The sequence below is a fragment of the Rhincodon typus genome, chromosome 21 (assembly GCF_021869965.1).
Source record: "Rhincodon typus isolate 14 chromosome 21, sRhiTyp1.1, whole genome shotgun sequence".
Classification (NCBI taxonomy): Eukaryota; Metazoa; Chordata; class Chondrichthyes; order Orectolobiformes; family Rhincodontidae; genus Rhincodon; species Rhincodon typus.
This window is the reverse complement of record NC_063352.1, coordinates 29,706,714-29,731,036: the sequence shown is the minus strand read 5'-3', so window position 1 is coordinate 29,731,036 and position 24,323 is coordinate 29,706,714. Positions and strand designations below refer to the sequence as shown.

Here is a 24,323-nt window from a genome sequence, read left to right as displayed (position 1 = left end):
TAGACTAGCACCCCTGCAGTCACCATTCTTAGTGCGAAGGTGTTCATTTGAAAGAACCTAAACATATTTTCACAGTTTGCTACTCTTCCAATTAGAGGCCATTTCCTTCCCATATTTGCTGCTAGGAACCTCCCAAACATGGGAGAGAAACAGCCTCTAATTGGAGGAGCATCTCCTTGTAAAATCTTCCACTACTTCCCATCTTTGGAACAATGGTGGTGGACCAGATAGGACCTCTTGGTAGGCACATATAGTCAGTGGGCCCCTCTTGGGCAAGTCTATTACAACATGAAAAGATATACTTCGTGCTGTACCCTGGAGGATTTGAAGGTGGGCCTTTACCTGCAATTTTGAGGTATGATGAGCTTCCAGTCTCGCTGTAGAGCTGACCTAGATGCGAGACATTTCTGAGATGAGTTCAGTATTTCTTAGTGAAAGACATTTCAGTGTGTACCTAATGTTAACAGACCTGGAGAAAATTGCTGGTCTTTCACAATAGTACTTTCTCCAACAATTTAGATTGTTTTAAGTGTGCATGACCTTGGGAGGCACTGGCTGAGTCATATTATCACTTGACTGTTAATCCAGTGACCAAGATAACATTCTGGGTTCAGATGGTGGAATTTGAATTCAATAAAAAATATCTGGAATTAAGAATCTAGTGATAACCATGTATCAGTTGTCGATTGTCAGAAAAACCCATCTGGTTCACTAATGTCCTTTAGGCAAGGAAACTGCCATCCTTACCAGGTCTGGCCTACATATGACTCCAGACCCACAGCAATGTGGTTGACTCTGAACTGCCCTCAAGGCAATTAGGCATGGGCAGTAAATGCTGCCTAAAAGCAACGCCCTCATCCTGTGACTGAATTTTTAAGTATTTGAAAAGTATAAGACGTTGCTCAGCAGAAGTGCTCAGAATATCAAGCTAGTGTTCTCTAACCCAATGATGCCAAACTGAGACAGAATGACTGCCTGCTGATGTTGTATTAGCTGCAGATGCTGTCTTAGAGTTAGTAAGAACTGCCGATGCTGGAGTCAGAGATAACACAATGAGGCAGCGCCAATACAGTCATCGATGTAGTGGAGGAAGAGGTGGGGGATAGTGCCACTATAGCTGCGGAAGAGGGACTGTTCTATGTATCCTACACAGAGGCAGGTATAGCTTGGGCCCATGCAGGTTCCCATGGCCACCCCCTTAGTCTGTAGGAAATCTCCCCACCCCTGGCCTCATCCCATGACCAACCCTCCCTCTCATCCCCGCCTCCTCGATCTGACACAACTTGTCCATCTTCTCTCCCACCTATCTGCTCCTCCCACCTCACTGACCAATCCCCACCACTGCCTACCTGCACTCACCTAACAGCATCCCTCCTCTCTCTCTTTATTTCTGAACTCCCTTCCCCCTCCCCATTTCTGAAGAAGGGTCCTACCCAAAACATCAACTTTCCGATGACTCTGATGCTGCCTGGCCTGCTGTGTTCCTCCAGCTCCACATTGTGTTATCTCGGATGCTGTCTTGTACTGATTAATGTGATCTTCGAGAGACTGGGAGCTTCCAGTCTCTGTGCCAAAAGCTACATAGGGCTGTACTTTTATATAATTGCTGTCAGATATTTAACCTATCTGTCACATGAGATATCTGTGATGATTGTGAGCATGTTCAGTTTTGCAGTATGACTAAATTTGGTACTTGAAAACTTTTGACTTTCTTTAAATTGGAGGTGAGGCCGCTAGGGACTTTTATCCTGAAAAATTCTTTTTAAATCAGTGCTGCTGGGAATTGAAATGTGCAAAGTACATCAGCCATGCTGGAGGAGTAGCTGAGAGCCATCTCAAATTATGGTTGGACTGCACAGTTTACCCTGTCCAGTGGTAGCACTCATGTTTACACTAAATGGAAATGGTTAGGTCTATCCTATGACTTAATCCTTGCGCTATATGATTTAATTTGATTTATTGTCATGGATACCCAAGTACAGTGAAAAGCTTTGCTTGCGAAAGGTACAGGCAGATCATAGGGTGAAAAAAAACTTGGATAGAGTGAGGCATGCAGGTTATACTGCACAGGATGTGCACGAGGCAAGATCAACGCTAACAAGATGATTTGAATGAGAAATTAGCCACTTGGAAGCAGATTTTCAAAGATATGTCATAGCAATATGGGACTAAATAAAATCATATAAGTATCATCACACAATCCTGTTCTGTTCTTATTGGATCATTTTAGGCCCTCTGTTTTGAATTCAAACTTCCATGTGCCATAATTAGGATCCAGTAATTAGGATTATGTATTTGCAAATCGTTGTCATCGAGGATTTCAATGTTGCTTTGGCTTTTTAACATGGATTTCCTGCTTATCTCTCAATTTGATTTTTCAGGGGAAATTCTTGGCATTTTACCAATATGCAAAAACATTCAACTCCGATGAGTTTGATTATGAAGAGTTAAAGAGCAGTGATTTTGTCTTCATGAGGTGGAAGGTAACAAATGCTATTTAAGTATGTATGTTGAAACTTGTGTTATCCTAACAGGAAAATATACAAGACCTGCAACTTAAGTCTAGAACTGTAATTTTAATTTGTGATATAACCGAATGTAACCAGGGTAAAGATTTCAGAATACATTTAAAAAAGATTTTGAAAACTTGATTGCTGCTGTGAGCAGGGAAAAGGTCTAGTGATCTTGTGCTGATCTTCCAAGGAACAAATCTGAAGCTTTTCCATGGCTTATTGCACAGCAGAACAACCTGACTTAATAGATTATTAATGTTTACAGTTTCTCCCACTTGTAATAAAGTAACCAAAGTACTGTGTATTCCATGGGCACATGGCTTAATGGTACTTCCAAGACAAGTTCATTGATTATTGGAATGCACTGCATCTTGTCCGCTAAATTGCACTTAGTGACTGCGTTCAATGGATGCTGGTCGGAAGCAGGAACTTTAATTAATTCCATATTTGTAACGTGCCTAAAGGCTGATTCAGCATGAGTGAAAAGTTGTGGCTGGGACCTTCATGTTCCCTGCATCTTGGTACATTTGGTAATGCAACTGTCAAAAGATTACTGGAATAATTGTGTCATGGGGCAACTTTTCACAAATAGGACAAGTGTTATTTAAACTTCATTCCTGCAGTAATATGCAGATTTTTAAGGTTGAGTTATTATTTTCAAGCTGGAAATGTGTAATAGGAAAAATTAATTGTTTGATCTCATCTACAGTGCCATTGAGGTCGAGCACTAGTATGGAATATGATTGTGACTTCCAGCTGTTTAGATTTTTAAGTTAAAGAATAACAGTTGTTTTTCTTTAGTATCCTGAACAGGATTACCACAGTTTGTACTAAATATGTTAAAAACTACAAGCTGTTAATAGTATTGGGGTGACTTACAATAGCTCTTCTATTTCACCACTGTGACTTCAATAAAAACCCTCCATTCCTGCGTAAGTGGGACTTCAACTGAAGTTATGGTAGTGAAATCCTAGAATGTGAAGATTTTCACTGCTAAATATCTCAAAATGAGTTTCAAGTAGATCTGCTCTCCCAAAGATTGGAGATGATGACTCTGTCAGGGTATTTTAATCTGAAGAGCACTTGCATAGATGTGTATAGTGAGGAAGAAATGTTTTTAGCAGAATTATGTTTCATCCAGTTCTCTGAAGCAAATTTGGAAGTGTGGTATTTATATAAATTTGCATATGAATTGGAAGAGGAATCTTAATTTTGAGAAGTAGGAAGTGGGATTAATTGTCTCGGTTCTTCTGCAGGATATAGCCCCCACTTGTGATTAAGGAGGTGATATGACCTGTGACAGGCATCTGCTGTTCTTTAAAATGGATCATTATAGTGATCTATCTCTTTTGAACCTGAACTTTAATTTATTCTCTCATTGCTTCAGTCTTGTCTCAGGCTTTCTTTTCCATGTGCTTTCCAATCCATCCAAAATATAAATTTCAGCTGAGACTGAGACCACTATGAAGAAAAGTCAAGTTATGCTCAAGTGTCTGTATGTATTAATGCTAAGAAAAATAAAAGTCATTTTCAAAGACAAAATCTTCAGGTTTGTTAACAAAATAAATTAGCAACCCACAGTTCACTTTATCTCTTTACTTCAGTTACCCAACTGCACTTAACTGTATTGCATCAGTGAAACAGCAATCTTGTCAAATATCATTAATCACATGTAAATGTGCCTGTCTTTAATTTACATGTTGGCCAGTTTATGTTAATTCAGAGTGGTCCTTGAATTAAAAATTAGATCCAGAGTATAATGATTATCAAACTATAACCAGGAAATTGTATTTACTCTGGATTTTTAACTCTTTGATTTTGTTTTCCATTGCACATTTGGCACATAGGACTTTAATCAAAAACATTATTTTTCTTTTTCAAGTAGGCCAGTCACTCCTCCTGGGTCTGTTTTGAGGCTTTCATGTTCTGATGTTCAACAGTTTTAGCACTCTTGGATACTTGAGTCCTGGATGCTATTTGAGATGTAGAATTGGCCTTTATATTTGTAGGTAGTCTGAGGACTATGCATCTGTGCTGAGTATGTGTTGACCCAGCTGTGTCAATTTATATTCATGTTCCTCTTACAAATTGTAGAAAGAATGATCCAAAAAGGCAATTCTTGAATCTCGTGATATTGTGCTTTCTCGTTTCAGCTAAAAGTTTTTATTGCAATAGTCTTTTAATTGAGGTCTTCCAAAGCAAAAAGAGACAAGTTCACATTTTAACTTTGTGAGCTGCAGATGCGCATTGTAACCAGTTTTACTGGTTGTGATTCAACACAGTGTGGAGCTGGAGGAACACACCAGATCAGGCAGCATCAGAGGAGTAAGAAAGTCGACATTTCGGGTCAGGACCCTTCTTCAGAACTGAAACATCGACTTTCCTACTCCTGATGCTTCCAGACCTCCTGTGTTCCTCCTGTTCAACACTGTTGACTCTGACTCCAGCATCTGCAGTTCTTGGTATCTTCTTACTGGTTGTGATTACTTGCCTTTCATGCTGAAATTGGAGACTGCCCTTGGAGAAGATTGTGTATGTAAGTGCACCTGTTAAATCTTTTCCCATAAAGTCTGAGCAGCACTCTTGGTCTTGGCCTCTATAAATACTTGTGCTTTTGGTCTTCATAGCCTGATCAGTCAACATTGGATTCTCTTACTGGTATTCCTTTGTGTTTGAAGACCAAATGAAAGGAACCCAAAAAGATAAGACTGCTCACTACAGCTACCTGTTCTTCGGTTTCTTTGTTTTTCTTTAGGGAAATCTTTGGCCTTGGAAACAAAAACAGGAATTGCTGGGAAAACTCAGCAGGTCTGGCAGAATCTGTAGAGAGAAAGCAGAGTTAATTTTTCTGGTCCAGTGACCCTCCTTCAGAGCTCAATCATTGGCCTCTATTTGACAACTGCCTGAAGTAATATGGCTGAATTACAGAGCTCAGTTCGCAATGGACCACAGAACCAGCCTACTTCCTATCACTTGTAGTTCTAGGCTCCTAGCCTGGAAATTCTACAGTTTAATTTGCACTGAAGTAATTTTTATTCCCTTAACTGCTTTGAACAGCCTCCTTTTTCTAGGAGAGACTAAACCAGCATTTTACTGCCGTCAGTTCTTCTTCAAACTGCCTAAAAGTTTTTCGGTCTCTGGGTGTTTCTTAGCTAGAATCGATCCTTGATTAGTCTAAACCCAAAAGCAAGCAAATATTTGTGTGTTTTCTCACTCTGGTCATAAACCAACCCCCTCATCCCGATCCCCGATGTAAACAGACTTGCATTAATGCTCCATGAGGCCTTCAGTCAACTGCTGTGTGACGCGCTGGTTTAAAATCAAATCTCTGGAAAGATCGAGGTAGTTATTTAGTAAATCCCTCCACACAAATAGACCAACACTGATACTAAACACTAGTTTAGTTTATAATTGAAACACTTAAAAAATGATAATATAAAAATCAGAGCTTTCATCATGGGTGGCACCCTTCCGGTCCTGTAGGCAGAACTGGGCAATGTTAGTCTCCACTGAACACTTGTAGTGTTTACTTCATAGTGGAGCCTCCTGACCTAGAAGGCACTTGGTGATTCATGTTCTTTACGGATTGTTTAGTAACACCTCTGACTCTCAGCTGAATGTGGAAACTAAAAATGGAAGGTTTCTACAGAGAAGCAAAAGTTTTTTTTTTTTTTTTTTTTTTATAGAATGTGCCTGCCAAAACTGAGTCACCAAGTTGAGATTTTAAATAACTTACCTTAAAATTACACTGCCTTTCATTTTTTTTAAATTGTTGATTAAGGATGCTGAGAAACAAGTATAAATCATTTTTGTAATTAATTCCATTCATGTTACATTTTCTGCTTCCTATATTCTGAGAAACAATAGCTTTATGCTGTGATCTTCATGTTTCTGTGCTTGAACAGGAACTAGTCAATCAAATGTTCACCAGACTGATTCCCAGGACTGACATTTGAAGAAAGACTGGATCAACTTGGCTTGTGCTTACTGGAATTTAGAAGAACGAGGTGGGGGTATCTGATAGAAGCATATAAAATCTTGATGGGACTGGACAGGCTAGATGCAGGAAGACTGTTCCTAATGTTGGGGAAGCCCAAAACTAGGGGACACGTTCTAAGAATAAAGGGTAAGCTATTCAGGACTGAGATGAGGAAGAGTTTCTTTAGAGATGTGAATCTGTGGAATTCTCTTCCGCAAAGCTATTGGGGTCAGTTCGTTAGCTATATTGAAGAGGGAGCTGGACATAACCTCTTGATCCTTTTTAGCTGCAAGGGCTATGGACAGAAAGCAGGAGTAGGATACTGAAATTGCACGATCAGCCGTGACCGCATTGAACGGTGGTGTAGGCTCAAGTTGCTGCGTGGCCTACCACTGCACCTGTTTTCTGTTTCTATGATTTGATATTCTCTCATCCTGAAGTTTCTAGGTTTTTTTGTTGTTCTTCAGCCTGAACATCTCTTTATCACTAAACTTTTTTTTTTGGTATATACTTTGATCGCTCTTATTGACAGTATTTTGTAGTTAAATTACAGATTTTGGGGATATGGTTTTCAGTTCTACTATGTAAGAATGGCTGCTCCCAGCCTTTCACCCAATGCTACAATGTCTCTTAATGATCTTATCCTTTGGATGTCATATTGCAAATTACCTCGGCATCATTATTTTTATTTGATTATAATCAATTAAAAATAATGATGCTGAGGTAATTTGATTGACATCCCAGCCACCATCTTCAACATTTGCTCCTTTCACCACCAACACAGTAGCAGAAGTATGTGCCATCTACAAGATGCACTGCAGTGATACACCAAGGCTCATCGAGCAGCACCTTCTCAGCCCGTCACCTCTACCAGCTGGAAGGATAAGGACAAGATGTGTGGGAACACCACCACCTCAAGCCACACTTACCATCCTGAGATTGAAATATATTACTGGTTCTTTGCTATTACATGGTCAAAATCCTGGAACTCCCTTCCTGACAGGCACTGCAGCAGTTTAAGAAGGAAACTCATCTCTATATTGTCAGGGGCAATGTGACACCCACATCCCATGAACATGGTTTTAAAAAAAAATTAACTCAGCCTTGGAGAAAATTTAAACATTGTTTTGAAATACAACCAAAGAAAATGGAATGTTTAAGGAATCAGTGAAAGTAAAACACCTTTATATGTATATGACATTCTGCAGATATGAAAATTTGTTTTAAAATGTATTGTTGGAAGGTTTTTAGCAGTTCTGGAGTATCAAAGCTTAGGTTTTATAAGTTTTCGAACTAGATCCCAGGGAATTTTGAAGGCAACAAACTGACTTTCTGGTCAGAACTTTGGATCTGTTGACTTGGTCGTGTGTTATTTTGTTTTCTACAGTTTTTTTAATGTCACGGCAGCAGTTTCTCCAGGGTGTGTTGGCAAAGGCATATTTATAAGTTGGTGTCATGGCTGAAGGAGAAAAGAAATGAAATAATATTTTAAAAATCTGGAAATAAATAACCTTTTTTACATCCACAGCACATCTGGAAGCTTTACATAACCAATTGATACCTTTTATATATTGTCACCTTTATTTAGTAGTAACTATTTTCTGCATAGACAGGACCAACAACAATATAGTGATGCTGAAAATGTTTCGTTTTATTTACTCATGGGATTTTGATATCGCTGGCTGATCCAGCAGTTATTGCCCACCTCTTGTTGTTCTTGGAAAAAGTGGTGAACTGCTGCCTTGAACCACTGCAGTCTATTTGGTGCAGATAGACCCACCATGCCATTAGGGAGAGAGTTCCATGATTTTGATCCAGTGACAGTGAAGAAGGGTAATATATTTCAAAGTCAGAACGGTCAGTGTCTTGGAGAGGAACTTGCAGGTGGTGGCGGTCTCGTGTATCTGCTGCCCTTGTCATTCAAAATGATTGGTTGTGGGTTTGGAAGGTGCTGTCTTGGAAAGGAGCCTTTGTGAATTTCTACAGTGTTGTAACTGATGAACACCACTGCCACCGAGGATCAGTGATGGGATATAGAAAGTGGACTCAAATTGAAAATGGGAAACTGCAGGCCAGTAATTCTGACATCCGTCATTGTGTTTCTGTGAGCACCATTTATCAAGGAATTAATAACAATCTGGTTAGAAAATCATTGTATGATCAAAGTCGGTATGTTTTATGAAAGGAACAAGTTTGAGTTTTTAAGGATATAACTACTTGGGTAGATCTTGGGGAGCCAGTAGTTTATACCTGGCTTTCCAAAATGTATTCCATAAGGTGCCACTGAAGGGTTAATAGAAATGATAAGGGCTCATGTTTAGTGCAAAATAAAGAGTAGGCATACATTTTCAAGTTGGCAGGCTATGATTAGTGGAGTGCTGCAAGGATCAGGACTGGAGCCCACCTATTTACTTTATATTTGTATGTTGAGATTGTAATGTATCTAATTTTGCTGATGATACAAAGCTAAGAGGAAATGCAAGTTATCAAGGGGGCATAGATGCTCCAACAGTGAAGTAAGTGGGCAACAAGATGGCAGGTGGAGCAGGGAAGTGTGAATGTATTCACTTTTTGATTATAAAAATGGAATAGAGAAAAATTTTTTTCAAGCATGAGGTATCAGAAAGACTAAGATGCACTTGTACACGGCACACACACATTTAGAATGCAAAATCAGCAGTTAAAGGCAGTTCGGCTTTTAATGGAAGGGGATTGAAGTACAAGAACAAAGTCTTGCTATGATTATACACGGCTTTGTTTTGGTTTTCTTAATTTAAGATGTACTTACATTAGAGGCAGTATGGCAAAGATTCACGAGATTGTCCTTGTGCTGGAAGGACTACCCAGTCATGACAGACTGAGTAAATTTGGTCTGTATTCTCAGGTGGTAGATGAGGAAAACATAGGGTCAATCATTTTAGAATTGAGATGATGAGAAATTTCTTCTCCAAAAGATTTGTGTATCTTTGAAATTCGCTGTCCCAAAAGGTGGTTGATGTCCCATTACTTACTATATTTTTAAGCTGAGTTATAGCACAGGTGTATGGTGTCTTAGGAAATCCAGGGATGGGAAGAAGGTGGGAAAATGGTGTTGAAGCTCGAGCTTAGCTACGATCATATGAATTTGTGGATCAGACTCATTAACTGTATGGTCTACTCCTCATATCACTTGCATCCTTGTGGAAAAATCAGCTGTGTGGAAAATGCAAAGAGGCTGCAAAAGCACTTGGATAATTTGAATTAACTGGAGTGACTGTAGTAGGAGGATTATAGTGTGAAGAAATGTGGAAGTCACTAATTTGAAATGGAGAAGCAGAATTTTTATGAATGATACAAGACTAGGAAATTTGGCTTAGGATGTGAATGTCCTTGTACATGAATCACGAAGTTAACATGCAGCTACAGCATGAGGTAGGAAAGCAAATGGTGTATTTGCCTTTCATACAAAGAAATTGAAGTATGAAAGTAAAGAAGTCCTTGTATGATTGTATGGGCCTTCACTGGTCCACATCTAAATACATTTTGAAGTTTTAACTTCCTTTATCCCAAGAATGGGTACACTAGCCTTAGAAGATCTGTAATAATGTTTCCTAAGATGGATTCCTGAAATTGGGACATTGTTGTATGAAGAAAGTTTGGGTAAGATTGAGCGGAATGAGAGACCACCTCTTTTGAAATCTGGAAAAATGAGGCTTAACTGTGTAGTTGCTGAAACCATGTTTCTCCCAGCTGGAGATTCTGGAACAAGAAGTCTTGGAATATGGGATCAAACACTTACAAATTAAATGAGAAATGTCTTCAGTGTTGTAGACCTTGGAACTTTGTGCATCAGAGTTGTAGGTACTCAGTCCTTATGTATTCAAGTCTGAAACGCACTCATTTTTAAATTTTTAAGAGAATCGAGACATACTGAATAGGATAATGTGGTCAATGTAACTGAGGTAGAAAATCAGCCATGATCTTCGTAAATTGTGGAGCAGATTTTGAAGGATTAAATGGCTTAGCTTTGCTGTTTTTAATTTTTTTGTTATAAATAACAAGGGCATGATGACTTTGAGAGTATTTATTTTAAAGCACAGCAACTTGGTCATGAAAGAAGTAACATTTTAACAAGTAATCAAATTTTGACAGTACGTCCAACATTTAATGTCAGCCACTGTGCTAATTTACTTTCAGGGTGTGATACTGTATTATGATGAGACCAAACAAAAAAATTATCAATAATTTACATCCGTTCTAATTTCCTGTGAAACTCCATTTCCATTTGTCCCACAATTAATATTGGTTTTGTGGGGAGGGGTAAAAGGAGGGAAGTGGAAAGAAAGCAAGGAACAAGCTGGCATCCAGAGGCAAGGCACTTTTCCATTAGGGGGGAGGGAGAGTCATCCAGAATCACTCTTTTTGAGCACTTTTATCCCATGATTACCACGTGTGCACTGAGAAATAAAGGAATACTGGTGCAAAGGAACCGTGGTTTTTTTTTTTTCATCACAACATAAACAGACTAAATTTTCTACAAAAACTGCCTCAAATTGCAAAGGATTTCCAGGATGTTGAACTCATTAATGTTTTGACTTCATCCTTCTGCAACTGCTCCGTAAAAATCCTCCAACTCAAATAAATTTCAACACCTCTTTTTAGTCCCGTCTACAACCGCTCCACGACGTGGATGCCATGCCTGCCTCTACCTGCCGATGCACAGCAGCTTCCCTCCATGATTGCGACCCCGAAACACAGGACCTCAAAGTATCCTTCGTGCACAAAGGCTGCCAGCACAGTAAGTGTATAAATTAAAAGTCTGTACTTATTGCCTTATTAAACACAAGTCATGCAGACAGAGAGGAGTCTGGGCAAGTGTCTTTTATTCATTTGCCTAATTTGTCCAAAACAGTTGTAAAAATATGTCACTGGACAATGGACATGTGAATCAGGCTGTCAGAGCAAGCAACGAACCAGGATAAATTAACTTTTTAAACATAGATCAACACATGAGGAAAGGATTCTGGTTATAGATTGTAACAAGACTCCTTTGGTTTTAGGAGCAGAAGAGAGAATCTCGCATCCCTTTCAAAATAGGTGATTAACAGAAGGTAGCTTTTTCAATTTACACTCAAGATGTGGGTGTCACTGTCTGGAATAACATTTATTGCCCATCCCTATGTGCCATTGAAGGTGGGAGTGAGCTGCCACATTGAACTGCTGCAGTCCATGGTGGGTAGGCACACCCACAGTGCTGTTGGAAATTCCAGGATATTAGGAGCAGGTCCATGACACACAATGAGCTTAATAAACTGAATGACCCATGTGCTTGGCCCAGATTTTATTCTTGTTCATCACATTCTTGTTGACTCTTTGGACCTCATTCATTTCAGATATCTTTCCCTGCACAGCTGCTCAGGTAGTGTTGGCTGGGTGGGCTCATCTAATGCTTAAAGCTGTTGCTATGATTTATCCAGTTCACACAGTTTCTGCATTAATTCGGAAATGACTTATTTTGCAATATAGATGATTCTTGCCCAAAATTCAGTTCATCACTAGCTACTACAATCATTGATCTCGTAAAATAATTGAGTAGAGTAATTAAGTGAATTCAATGTTTATTAGAAATCTATCAATATATCTTTTTAGTAAAACTTTTCACAAATTGCACTATTTACTCCCTTTAAACTTCCATTTTTTTAGTTAAAAAAAAATCTGGTTGTGCAATTATTTTATAGATGAGTACCAGACCTATAAATTCAAGACTGGTTTTGTCATTGAAAAGTACTAATGTCTAGAAATCTCACCACCTATTGACATTGGTTATGCTTGAAGGAAAAAGAGGCCTGAAATCCTAGATATGCCCAATTTCTATAACTATATGATAATTTGATGTGTTTTTGGAAAAAAAATCCAATAAAAGTAATATAACTAACATAGAAAAGTGGATCTTTAATGCAAAAATAGTTTTTCATTATCCAGTTTAAATCAATTGAGTTAAGAGGAGCAGACTGTAGAGAAAAGTGTCAAGTAGAATCAGACCTGAGCTGAAACGTGAAACAAATTGGTTGAAAGCATGGTCAAAAAACTCGGTTTGCACTAAGTTTTGAAGATGTCATGTCACAAGGTAACAAGTTTGAGGAGGCGAGTTGTAGGATGAAAATGGGGCCCCACTAGCAACATTACAGCATTGGGAGTTCAGAGAGCGGCGATATAATATAAATCAAATTTTTTTTTAAATCTGCAATAAAAACAGAATGCTGATAACAAATAGGTATAACAGCAATTGAAAAGCATGAAATAAAGTTGCATTTGTATAATTCAAGGTGTCCCAGAGTGCCTCAGAAGCAGGCAAGTATTTGAAATATAATTTTGAAATATATATATATATTTTGAAAATATATGTATTTTGAAATATAATTTCTGTTGTAACGTAGGAAAACCTACAGGTATACGGCAAGGTCCCCAAAGCAGCAAAGAGTTTTGATTATGTTGATGGGATAAGTGTCAACTAGCCATGTCTCAACTTTTGGAGCATTCCTTCAGTACAGAAGTAACAACAGCTTAAATGCTTAGGTTTTTTGGCTTCAGAGTCGAGCAAAGAACATTTTAACGAGGCAGGAAAGAATGTTATGACTTGAGCCCAGGCTGATACCTAATATGTTCATCTTTCACAAAAGAAGATCCACACGTGAAATGTTAGCCTAAGCCTGAAAAACTGAGACTGCGTTTAAAAAGTATTCCATTGGTTGTAAAGTGGTGTGTGATTATCCTGAGGATGTCTTGAGGTGCGATGTCTATTGTATAAATATATATGTTGATTGTTCCTCCTTTTTATTATTATCAATTTTGTATATCCAGAGCATTTTGTTTTCCCTTTTCACTCCAATTTTGTAAATGATAGTCAATATTTACAATTTTTCAGTGACATCTGGGGGAGATACTTTAAGCAAAAAGTACCTCTCTCTAATTTTAATTTTAAAATGCTGTAATTTAGATGGGAATTAAATTCTCAAGCAAATGTGAAATAACACTGCTACGATTCCAATTTTTTGGGTAGGTTTATTTCCCTGTTATGTAGAATGTTTTTTGCAGCCATAAGCAACCATTTTGTCCTCCAGTACTTATACATAGCTAAACTGTTTATGATCTTTTGTGGATTCCTGATTTCTCTTTTTTTGGTAACGTAGCTTCTCACAAGGAAAATTCGCTGTAATGCTTCCCCACAATTAAAACTTGTTGATTTTGTATGCAGGTTCTATATGCAAGTTGCTTTCCCTCACAACATACCTATGTAAGAAGCATATTGCTTTTCAGAATATTTTAATTACACTAATCTATGCAAGTGTCTCCTCATTTGTTTGGCACTAAATGTACAAAGTGTGCATTGCCTCCTTTACAGACATGAGCCTTTATTGGCCAGTGCAATTGACTTTGATTCATTCATTCCTGATATCTATACAATATTTGAGAAACTCAATGGGTATGATGCATTTGCAAATAAAATAACATCTAGTTTATAATGTGTTTTGTCATATTATTCTGTAAATTGATTCAATTGTACCAAGTTTTTTTTTTCTTTCTCCGCCAACAGGAACAGTTTCTAGTCCCTGATCACACAATCAAAGACATCAGCGGTGCTTCCTTCGCAGGCTTCTATTATATTTGCTTCCAAAAATCCACAGCTTCGATAGAAGGCTATTATTACCACAGGAGTTCAGAATGGTGAGAGGAACTAGTAAACGTTTCAATTTTAATGGCACTTTGACCCAGGATTTTGAAAATCATCAATACATTACAATTGGTTATTCTGATGCATCCCATTGAGTGTGTGAATGTTAGGAAGGAGGAGGCCATTAGCCAGTTGAGTCTGAGATAACAAGGTGTAGAGCTGGATGAACACAGCAGGCCAAGCAGCATCAGAGGAGCAGGAAGGCTGACGTTTCGGGCCTAGACCCTTCTTCAGAAAAATCTCAGCCAGTTGAGTCTGTTGCACTGTTGAATTTTATGTGGCGGATCTGTATCTCAAATTGTAATTTTGCCACTTTTTTCCCCTCTATTTCCTCTGCCCTTACCTGACAAAAGTCCATGATTTCTGTTTAGGGAATTCCAAATCACCCCCAGACTCTACCATTTTTAGGAAGCAAACACTAGAGGAAATAATTTCTTTGTACCTGCTGTCAAAGCCCTTTCTAATTTAATTAAAATTAGATTATAATTAGATCACCTTCACAAGAACAGAAGTCAACATATCATTAACCTTTCTTGATACTTTCCACTTTTATCTGCTGACCAAAATTGATTTGGTCTTAAGCAGCACTTATCACCATTTAAGGAAATACTTTCTTTCATCCTGGATCCAAAATGGATGACATCGTTCTTCCCCACATTGAACTCCATCTACTATAGAATGATACATTACAGAAGGAGGTCAATCGGCTCATTTTGTTTGTGCCAGCAGTTTGGAAAAACTATCCAATTTCTTCCACCCAGCTTATGCTTCTTTTCATCTTTCGGTATTTTCTTGTCACTTCCAGCTCCCACTCTATTAAATTTGGTGTAATTTGTGAACTCGGAGACAAGTATTCAAAGGATCATCCTTCACTATTTTCCACGACTTCTAGCAAGATGCCACCACCAACGCATCATCTCCTCCCCTCACTGTCAGCATTGTGTGGGGAACATTCCCTCCACCTTGGTCTACTCCTCTATCACTCCAAGCACTTCTTCACACCCCTGTGACACCTTGTTATGCAATCAACGAAGATGTAACACTTGTCCATTCAGCACCTCATTGTCCAACGTCCAACGTCGAAACGTGCTTTTCAGGTGAATCAGCATTTCACTTGTGCTTTCTTCAATCTAGTCTACTGCATTTGCTGCTTACAATGTGGTCTCCTTTACATTGTCCAGACCAAACACAGACTACATGACTGTTTTGCAGAACACCTCTGGTCCGTCTGGAGGAATGACCCTGACCACCTAGTTGCTTACTATTTCAATAAACCACTTTGCTCTCATGCTAAAATTTCTGTCATAGGCCTGTTGTGAAGTTCCAACAAAGCATAATGCAAGCTTGAGAAACAACATCTCATTTTCCATTTAGGCATTTTACAGCCTCAAAATCTCAACATTGATTTCAGTCACTTCAGAAATAACTGCATTCTGCCTGCTTTCCATTTTCCTTAACCATTTCCGTGCCCTTCACAGTCTTGTTTGTGCCTTGTTTACTTTGCACTTAATAGGACCAATTCTTCCCCTTTCACACCTTAATTTACATCCAATTACATTTTTTCTCCACTATTAACAACAGAGGCCATGCCAAAACAAAGGTATTTGTCAAAAGTATGTAAAAATTGTTTTTCAACCCCTCTGTTCGGAAGAAGGGACATACTGGACTCAACGTTAATCCCGTTTCTCCATGTGCTGCTAAACATGTTGAGTTTCTGAAGCATTTTCTGTTTGTTTCAGATTTCTAGCCTCCACAGTATTGTACATTTGTTCCTGAAATTACACAATTTGATACATTGCTGCAATCAGAGAACACCTTCTACATCCTAATCAGTTGCCAAGCCATGTATATTGCCTCCTGGTGCCAGCATCATGGATATCTCTTCAGTTGGCAAGCCTTGGTTTCCTAAGTGGCCCAGGATATGCATCATCCTGACCTGGCAATTTATCTACTTTTAGAAATACTAAAGCCTTTAAATGCAACTTCTTCCTTATTTTTATTTTCTTCAATATTTCACACTCAACTAAAACATCTGCATCTTCTTTGAAGAGGTGTTAAGTATGAATTAAGAAATGTGCCTTTCTTGCACCTCCATAAACTGCTTCTGTATGTAGACTTGAGAGAGTTCCCCTCTCCTTAGTTATTCCCTTGCTTTTTATATGCTTAAAAAGATTGTGGTTTTCTTTGATCTCCTTTTCCAATATTCTTCATGCCCTCCCTTTGCTTTCCAAAGTTCCTTTTCAATTTTACTCCTGTACTTTCTATATTCCAAATTTCCAAAGTTTTAAGCTCTCAACATCAAGCATAGGTTTCCCCAGTACATGCTTTGACATCATAGGGGCTGTTGACTTCAGAGTAAATTTTTTTCTTCGTGCGAACACATTTCCTTTGAATCCTCCCACATCTGCTCATTAAATTCCCTCATTACAGACAATGATTTAACTTCAGGTACCTGTTTCCAGTCTACTTTTGCAAAATCACACTTTAGTTTAGTAAAATGTGCTTTCCCCTATTTATTCCTGGTCTGTCTTTGTCTTTTTAACATACCAACAGCTAAATCTATTTTGATCGCTGCTAACAAAATGCTGTGCCAACAATACCCCTTCCATCTGCTACCCAGCTTTTTACTTTAAGTCGAAGTAAAGAACTCGTTGACTGGACTGTAATTACTTGTTCTCTTTGTCCCTTTTTAAACAAGTTGGCACTCTTCCAGTATTTTCTTCCAATCCTCTCTGGCCACAGGTATAATGGTTACAGCCCAGTCAATCTAACCTTGGTAGTGGGGAAAATAAAATGTTCTGAAGGCTAGTGTTGATCATTTGGAAAAGAACTAATTAATCAAAGCAGTCAATGTTAATTTCTTAATGGAAGTTTGTGTCTGACTCACTTGATTTGAATTTTAAGGAGGCAATGAGAATAATAAAGGTGCATAACACATTTGTTGTGAGCTACATAGTCCCACTTGACAGACTCATCACTAACAAAAATCCAAAGTGTTCAAGGAAGTGAGACAGGATCCAACTTGGAAGCAAAGGATAGTGGTTGGTGGATGTATTTTGTCTGGAAGGCTGTTTCTAGTGGGTATCCTCAGAGTTCAGTTTTGCGTACCTTGATTTTTCATCCAAAAGACAGAGGTTATGATCTGAAATTGTTGAACTCGGTCTTTCATCTAGAAGGCTGCAAATTGCTTAGTTGAAAGATGTGGTGCTGTTCTTCAAGCTTGAGTTCACCTTCGCTGGAATTGTTGAGGAGACAAAAGTGGAAAAGCCAGGAGTGAAATCGTAAAAGCAAAGAATTAAAATGACAGGAGACCAGAAACTCTAGGAGTCACACTTGCAGACTGAACAGAGTCCACTAAGCAACTTACTTCATTCCAGTGATGCTGCCAAACTTGCTGACTTGTCCAACATTTTCTGTTTATATTTCGGATTTCCAGCATCTGCAGTGCTTTAAAGTTTGTTAGATACAACATACTTTTTACAGATCTGTGTTGATTCTCTGATCAACTTGTGCTTGTCCACATGCTCATTCACTTGTTCAGAACTGGTTCTAGCAGCTTCTCCATAAATGAAGTTAGTCCTACAGGCCTGTAATTTCCTACTTTATCCCTTACTGCTTATTGAAGTGACTTTAATCTTCTTGCAAACAAAACTAATTATGATCTATCAGAGCTGGATTTGATAGTACTCCAGAATACAGTGCAGTTGTACCATGTAGTCTTAAAGAATAAATCCCTGCATATTAGTGCATTATTTTATATATTGTTGCTATATTTAGAATACTACATTCTCTAACTTACTAGGAGGATACTAGAGATTATAGAAGTAAAATTTTAAATCTAAGACACATTACTAATTGAAACACTTGATTAGAAGTACTGAAAAATTTGGGACACTGTCTTTAAAATTGGGTTTATGAACAAAAGTTACATTGTTCAATTTCAGTTCTTCCTTACCTGTTCCATGTGAAGGCTGAGATTTGAATCGGTATTGATAATCTCAGGGACCTTGCTTAATTTTAGGTACTGAGACTGTACAATTAAACTACCCAACCATGGGAGTGGGACCCTAGTGATGAGCTTAATGTTCTCTTAACCCAATTACACACAGTGTTTCAAGTCACAGAATAATAAGCTCTTAATCATGCCACCAATTATTGGTTTGTTTATTTAATTATACAAGTATAGGTTTGAATCTTGAAGTCTTAAGTATTTTGTTCTGTCCAACAGGTACCAGTCTTTAAACCTGACACATGTCCCTGAACACAGCACTCCCATCTATGAGTTTCGGTGACATTCGTCAATACAACCCTCCTCAGACAGTTGGGGAGAAGGGGAGTAAGCAGATGGTGAAACTGTTTAGGGGGAAGAAAGTAAGAGAAACAAAATGTTCTATAACAATGAGAACAATTACTGTTTTCTCTGCTGCTGACAGACTGACCACAACACAATGAGGAGCTCGAGCATCAATATTCTAATCCAAGTGCATGACTGTTGGAGCTTGTTTTCACCAAGGAAAAAAAGAACTCATTTTAATCTCATTTTTAATGCTAACTTAAACTGCACTTACTGATTTTTAATTTTGGTGTCTGGATTTAAGTTCTTTTTGTTGTTCTAACTTTGTTGTACAAGAACTAATGTGCCAATAGCATAAGAGCTGCGTGCTATTGTTTTTTGTTTTGTTTTCCCCTTTTTGCTGTTGCTATTTTTATACATTGCTAATCAAGCTTGGATTCTTTAGATGGTCTTTTTAATCTACTCTACTGGTGCTGTTGCACATGTTCTGTGCTAGGTTTTTATGGGAGAACAGAAGTGGCCTTATCCTAACAGCAGCAGATGTTTTAGATACCACAAAACAGTATTGGAGGAGAGAAGAAGTTAAATACTCTAAACAAATAACTGAATTCTGTAAGACTCAAGTTGTATGGAGAATTTCTGAAGTGATATATATTGGATACCTGGCAATGTGTTAGTTAGGCCTGTGACCTAATTGGGAAATTGAGGTTTAAACCAAATCCTTTGAAAGCAGTTGCCAGGCTGCAAGTTCATAATTTCCTGCTTATGCGTATTACATGCAGAGTTTGAGTTGTACTTTTTGGTGCGTGTGGCAGGAGAGGGTATTCCATTGTTGGTGCTAACCCAACTTTTCACAGAAGGATACTGTGTGCCTTTCTTGATGTAATTCCGTCAGATTTACAGAAATATTCAACTTAACCTTACAATAGTGGGAAATTCCATGCACAGTATATTTCTCATTTTAAGGTTGAAGCCCATCTCGCCCTGTCCCAGGAAAGCCTTTGTGCAGAGCATGTGCAAAGCATTGGGTTTTCAGGTTAAGTATGCACAAAAGATGAACATAAAGAAATTCATGTTAGATCTAGCTATGGGTCTGACTATCCAGTTGATGGTGGATGTTGCACTTAAATATTGGGTGGGGGAGAGGAAGAGAGGTTTCCAAATTGGACAACCTATTTAATATAATTTTAAAAATATAGATGTTTAAATTAAATTGGTGCAAAAACAATTTTTCTTCTACTTATGACTAGATATGCAGGATGTTAAAATGCGTACAGAGCAAAAATGAAAATTTCCTGTACCAACCATTACGCTTACTGAAATTCTAGTTATAGCACTGTTAAGTATTCAAATTAAATCTAACATTGAATAAAATGGGAAAGCTTGCAATATTATAACTAGGATTTCAATTGAAGTGAAATTATCATGCAACTTCACAACATTTCAACATCCAAGGGAGGGGTTACTGCTTCCTCTTCTTATAAAATCGAAGAAAAATTTATTTTCCAAGCATTGTAAGCCAATGATGTACAAAGAATTAATACCACCACTTGTACAAATTTATTGCACCGGCTTTTTTGTCCATTGTGACTTCTATAAAGATAGCTAAATCTTGATAAATGCTTTACTGATTTGCCAAGAAGGATGCTATACCTGAATCAGGATGTATGTCCACTTTAGTGTGTATGTGTGTGTGTGTGTCCTGAATGAATTGAGAGTGAAAAGAATGGAATTTCACCCTTGGATTAAGATTTTGCATTGATTAGGTTTGCATTCTTTTAATTGAAATCTCTCCTTTTAAAAAATAAAAAAAAAAAATCTGAACAGACTCTAATATTAGAACCTACGTGTAAAAGTGAGGGCAGTATTTTGCTTTATCCTATTGCAACCTTTTTTGGAAAATAGGAATTTCTAATTTCACACAGGTCAAGAATTCCTTTTCCTCTGACTTGTACATTTTTTGGAATTCCACTAAGTAAGCTGAAAGTCCATTTTTTTTAATTTAAAACATGAAGAGTCGTGTAAGTGGGAGGCAGGATGGATGACTAGGGTGAAACAGCTGCGTTTGACCTAAAGACACTTGGAAGAGAGCAATGAACTAGTTTTGAAAATGAATTGATTTTATTGTATAAATCAAAGCATGGAAATGAATGTTGTATTACATTGCATTGTTCATGAGACATCAGGAGCTTTAAGTTTCAGGTCTGTGGTGAAATAAGTGAGGGTACCACATACAATAAAGTTCCTTGTGAAAGACTTTATGAAGTTTGAATTCTTTCCCTCTCTTGTAAATGGAATTGAATATTACTTTAATGCATTCCAGGGAATGAAATTGGAATATTTATAATATTAGCGCATTAACTTGAACAAAATCTAAACCAATTAGATTTTATTCATGATGCTATTAACTGTTTCCTATCCAGCAGGACAATTTTACAGAAACATTGAGATTATAAAAGTAGTATGAAGTGCTCATAGTTTGTCATTGAAAAGCAGCTCTGTGGTATGAAACTGCCAATTTTATTTTTGTAAAGCACACTACTAATTTGGCTAAAGTTCAAACACTAATGTTTTATTTATTCATGAGATGTGTGTGTTGCTGGCTAGGCTAGCATTTATTGCCGAGAGGGCAGTTAAGAACTCACTACATTACCTGGTCTGGCCTAAATGGGACTGCAGACCCATGGCAATGTTGGCAGTTTCCTTCTCGAAAGGACATGAGTGAACCAGATGGGTTTTTCCGACAGTGGATTCATTGGCGTCATTGGACTCTTAATTCCAGATGTTTACTGAATTCAAATTTCACCATCCATTGTGGCAAGATTCAAACTCTAGTCCCCAGCATATTAACCAAATCCCTGGATTAACAGTCCAGTGACAATACTATGAGGTCATCCCCCCCTCTTCACTTGAGGAGTAAAGTTTGTTTGATTGGGATATATCACCTTTCAGTACAAGGTGAAGTCAACATAGTCCCAGAGGATCATAGTGCTGTTCTGTAATGAGAAAGATGACACATGGTGGTTTAACTTTAGGGTAACCACACTTATGGCATGGAGAGAGGCAGAGAAGGAGTGATATGGTAATCTCAAATGGTGTGGGAATTGAAAATACTGGCATCTCTATGTTGAAAACCAGCTGTCCAGCCAACTCCGCTAACTGACCCCTCGCATATAGTGGTGGGGCAATGGGTCCTTGTGGTGCAGTTGCAGTGTATCTATTTACTTCTGGGCCAAGAGACTTGGATTCAAATCCTACCTGCACCAGAGATATGTCATAACATATGTGAATAGGTTGATTGATTGGAAAATATCTACAATGGTGGGAGAGGTCCTCCTAGTAATTGGTCCTAGGTCTTCATAATACACAAATAATAAGCAATTACTCTGAGCAAACATCATCATTGGCAAAATAACTTCACTATCGTTAAGTGTGAAATTATCTTTTTTGGTAAGTAAGGGCATTTTGCTTGAATAATAAATTTAAACAACAGAGGAATCTGGAGGTTTGGGTACACAATTCATAAAGAAGTACTGGGGCTTAATTAGACTAGGAGCTAATTTCTAGAATTGAAAAGCAGATTGTATGCACTTAATGTTAGTTGGATGCTACTTCAAAAATAACAAAAAAGTTCTGGTCTCCATGGGATAAAACTACCCATTGGAAAGGAGGTAAAAACATTGTTTTGTTGAACTGGTCTAAACGGAAGAATGTTTGGTAACCTTGTTAGTAATTTATCGAACACAGCAAGCCAGGCAGTATCTGGAGGAAAGGAGAAGTAAACGTTTTGGGTATTATCCTTCTTCAGGACTGGACGTGGGGGTAGGGGAAGCTGTAGATAAAGAGGGAGGGGTGGAAGCAGCGAATACAACCATTCTGTTTCTTTCCGCCCCCCGCCTTTTATCTGCAGCTACCCCCTGCCCCATATCCAGTTCTTAAGGGTAATACCCAAAACGTTGACCTCTCTTTTCCTCCAGATACTGTCTGGCTTGCTGTGTTCTTCCAGCCTCCTGTTTGTCTACTTTGGATTCCAGCATCTGCAGTGTTTTTTTTGTCTCATGTCAAATTTTGAAACTTATTTTTCCTATTCGAACGAAACCAACATCATCTAAATGTTTTGAATGAAAACTGGTCTTCATAAGATGATAAGAAAGTCCAGTTCTTAAATTCCTCGATTACGGACTCAATTGAGCAGAAAGTAAACCAACAATGGGCAAACGTTTCTGAAGGGTCCCGGACCCGAAACGTCGACTTTCCTGCTCCTCTGATGCTGCCTGGCCTGCTGTGTTCCTCCAGCTCCACACCTTGTTATCTCAGACTCCAGCATCGGCAGTTCTTGCTATCTCTGAGTGAGCAAAAGTTCGCTTTTTCTTTCGTTAGGGATTTGACAACAAAGTTTCAGGATCATCGTTGGAAAGTGGGAAAGGCGAAGACTAAAAGATTACCAATGGTAGTACGTCGCGGGATGTTTTAAAAATGAGAACGGCGACAAAAAAAAAGTCTATCCCATTTCAGAGCGGTCTGGAAAGAGAGAATTTAAATACCTGAACGATCAGGCAGTTCCCCGGCGGCCGGGGACGAAGCTGCCGGTTGCATCAACGTCAGTTTCCGGTTCCTGGGTTGTCCACGCGGGAAGTTTCCAGAATCTCGTAGAATATTCGCCGAATTTCCCGAAGAGAGAGAAAAAATTCGAACAAGAGCCCGCCGGCATGGGGATTTTAGAGAAAATCTCGGAAATCGAAAAAGAGATTTCGCGGACCCAGAAAAACAAAGGTAGGGGCCCGGAATAAAAAAAAAATACATTATTCACCCCTCCCTCAATACTGTGTGTACCCCTGATCCGTTCGTCCCAAACCACACGGTGAGCACTCCTGGCCCAGCCCCAATACGGTGTGCTGTCGTGGCACGCTGATAGTGTCCCTGCCTCTGGACCAAGAGGCCCGAGTTCAAGTCTCCCCCTGCTCCAAATATCCGGACACCGAACCCTCCCCCCAAACTGTTCTAACATACCACATGTATACAACTCCTGCATCCAAGCCCCACCTCACACCCAGATGCCTGGACATCGTGTATCTTCTACGCCATGATCAACTCCCACCTCCGACTTGTGTACAGCTCAGCCCCCTGTGGATATTTTTAAACATTCCCGAAGCAGGTGGAGCTTGAACCTATGATGCTGCTTGGCCTGCTGTGTTCATCCAGCCCCGCACCTTGTTGTCTTGGATTCTCCAGCATCTGCAGTTCCTACTATCCTTGAACCTTGCCCTTCTAGGCTCACAGGAAGGGACGCCAACAAGAGCCCCCTGTACACTGCATGTATGTTATCCACCTTCTGTACACCCCTGCACCCTTTAGACCCCAGTGTACAACTCCTGTATCCTGCACACTTCCCAGCTGACCTTGTACTCACTATCTTCTCCTATACCCACAACTTCGTAATTGTGTAAAATACACCAATACTCCCAAGTGATAAGGTGGTGTATGGTCCATCAGAAGTACAAGTAATGTTGTTTAACTCAGACAGTCCTTACCACATTTGTTTTATTTAGTGCCTAAAACAAGGGACATGCTTCAAGTGTGGATAGGAGAAGCTACTAAACATTCCTAATTACATTAAATTCAGGAAGGATCCAAAAGGAAATAAAACAAATGAGAGGAAAAACAGGATTGGAGGTCAAGGATAAAAATACAGTACTACCAAGAGTGATATACTTGAGGGTTCAGAGATTGAATATACATCGGTAGAGTTTAGAAGCATGGCTGGATGTTTCATTCAAAAGAAGATGAGGGTGTTGAAGTCTGTTAGCAAATTTCAGAGAATTTTAA

At 38.7% G+C, this 24,323-nt stretch overlaps 1 protein-coding gene across 1 annotated transcript; it reads left to right on the top strand.

Annotated features, from left to right (window-relative positions):
• The first annotated feature begins 212 nt into the window (after nucleotides 1–212).
• Nucleotides 213–20,758, top strand: LOC125480985 (glucose-induced degradation protein 4 homolog). Its single transcript, XM_048609719.1, has 4 exons — nucleotides 213–240; nucleotides 2,317–2,483; nucleotides 14,066–14,196; nucleotides 18,432–20,758. Exons 1-4 carry the CDS (start codon nucleotides 213–215, stop codon nucleotides 18,493–18,495), a joined length of 390 nt encoding a protein of 129 aa, XP_048465676.1. The 3' UTR covers nucleotides 18,496–20,758.
• Nucleotides 20,759–24,323: the final 3,565 nt, after the last annotated feature.

Coding starts and splice junctions, on each gene's coding strand:
- LOC125480985 (XM_048609719.1), top strand. CDS start 213: ATGGTGGTGGACCAGATAGGACCTCTTG. Junction 241..2,316: donor GGACCAGATAGGACCTCTTG/GTAGGCACATAT, acceptor GTTGTCATCGAG/GATTTCAATGTTGCTTTGGC. Junction 2,484..14,065: donor TTGTCTTCATGAGGTGGAAG/GTAACAAATGCT, acceptor CTCCGCCAACAG/GAACAGTTTCTAGTCCCTGA.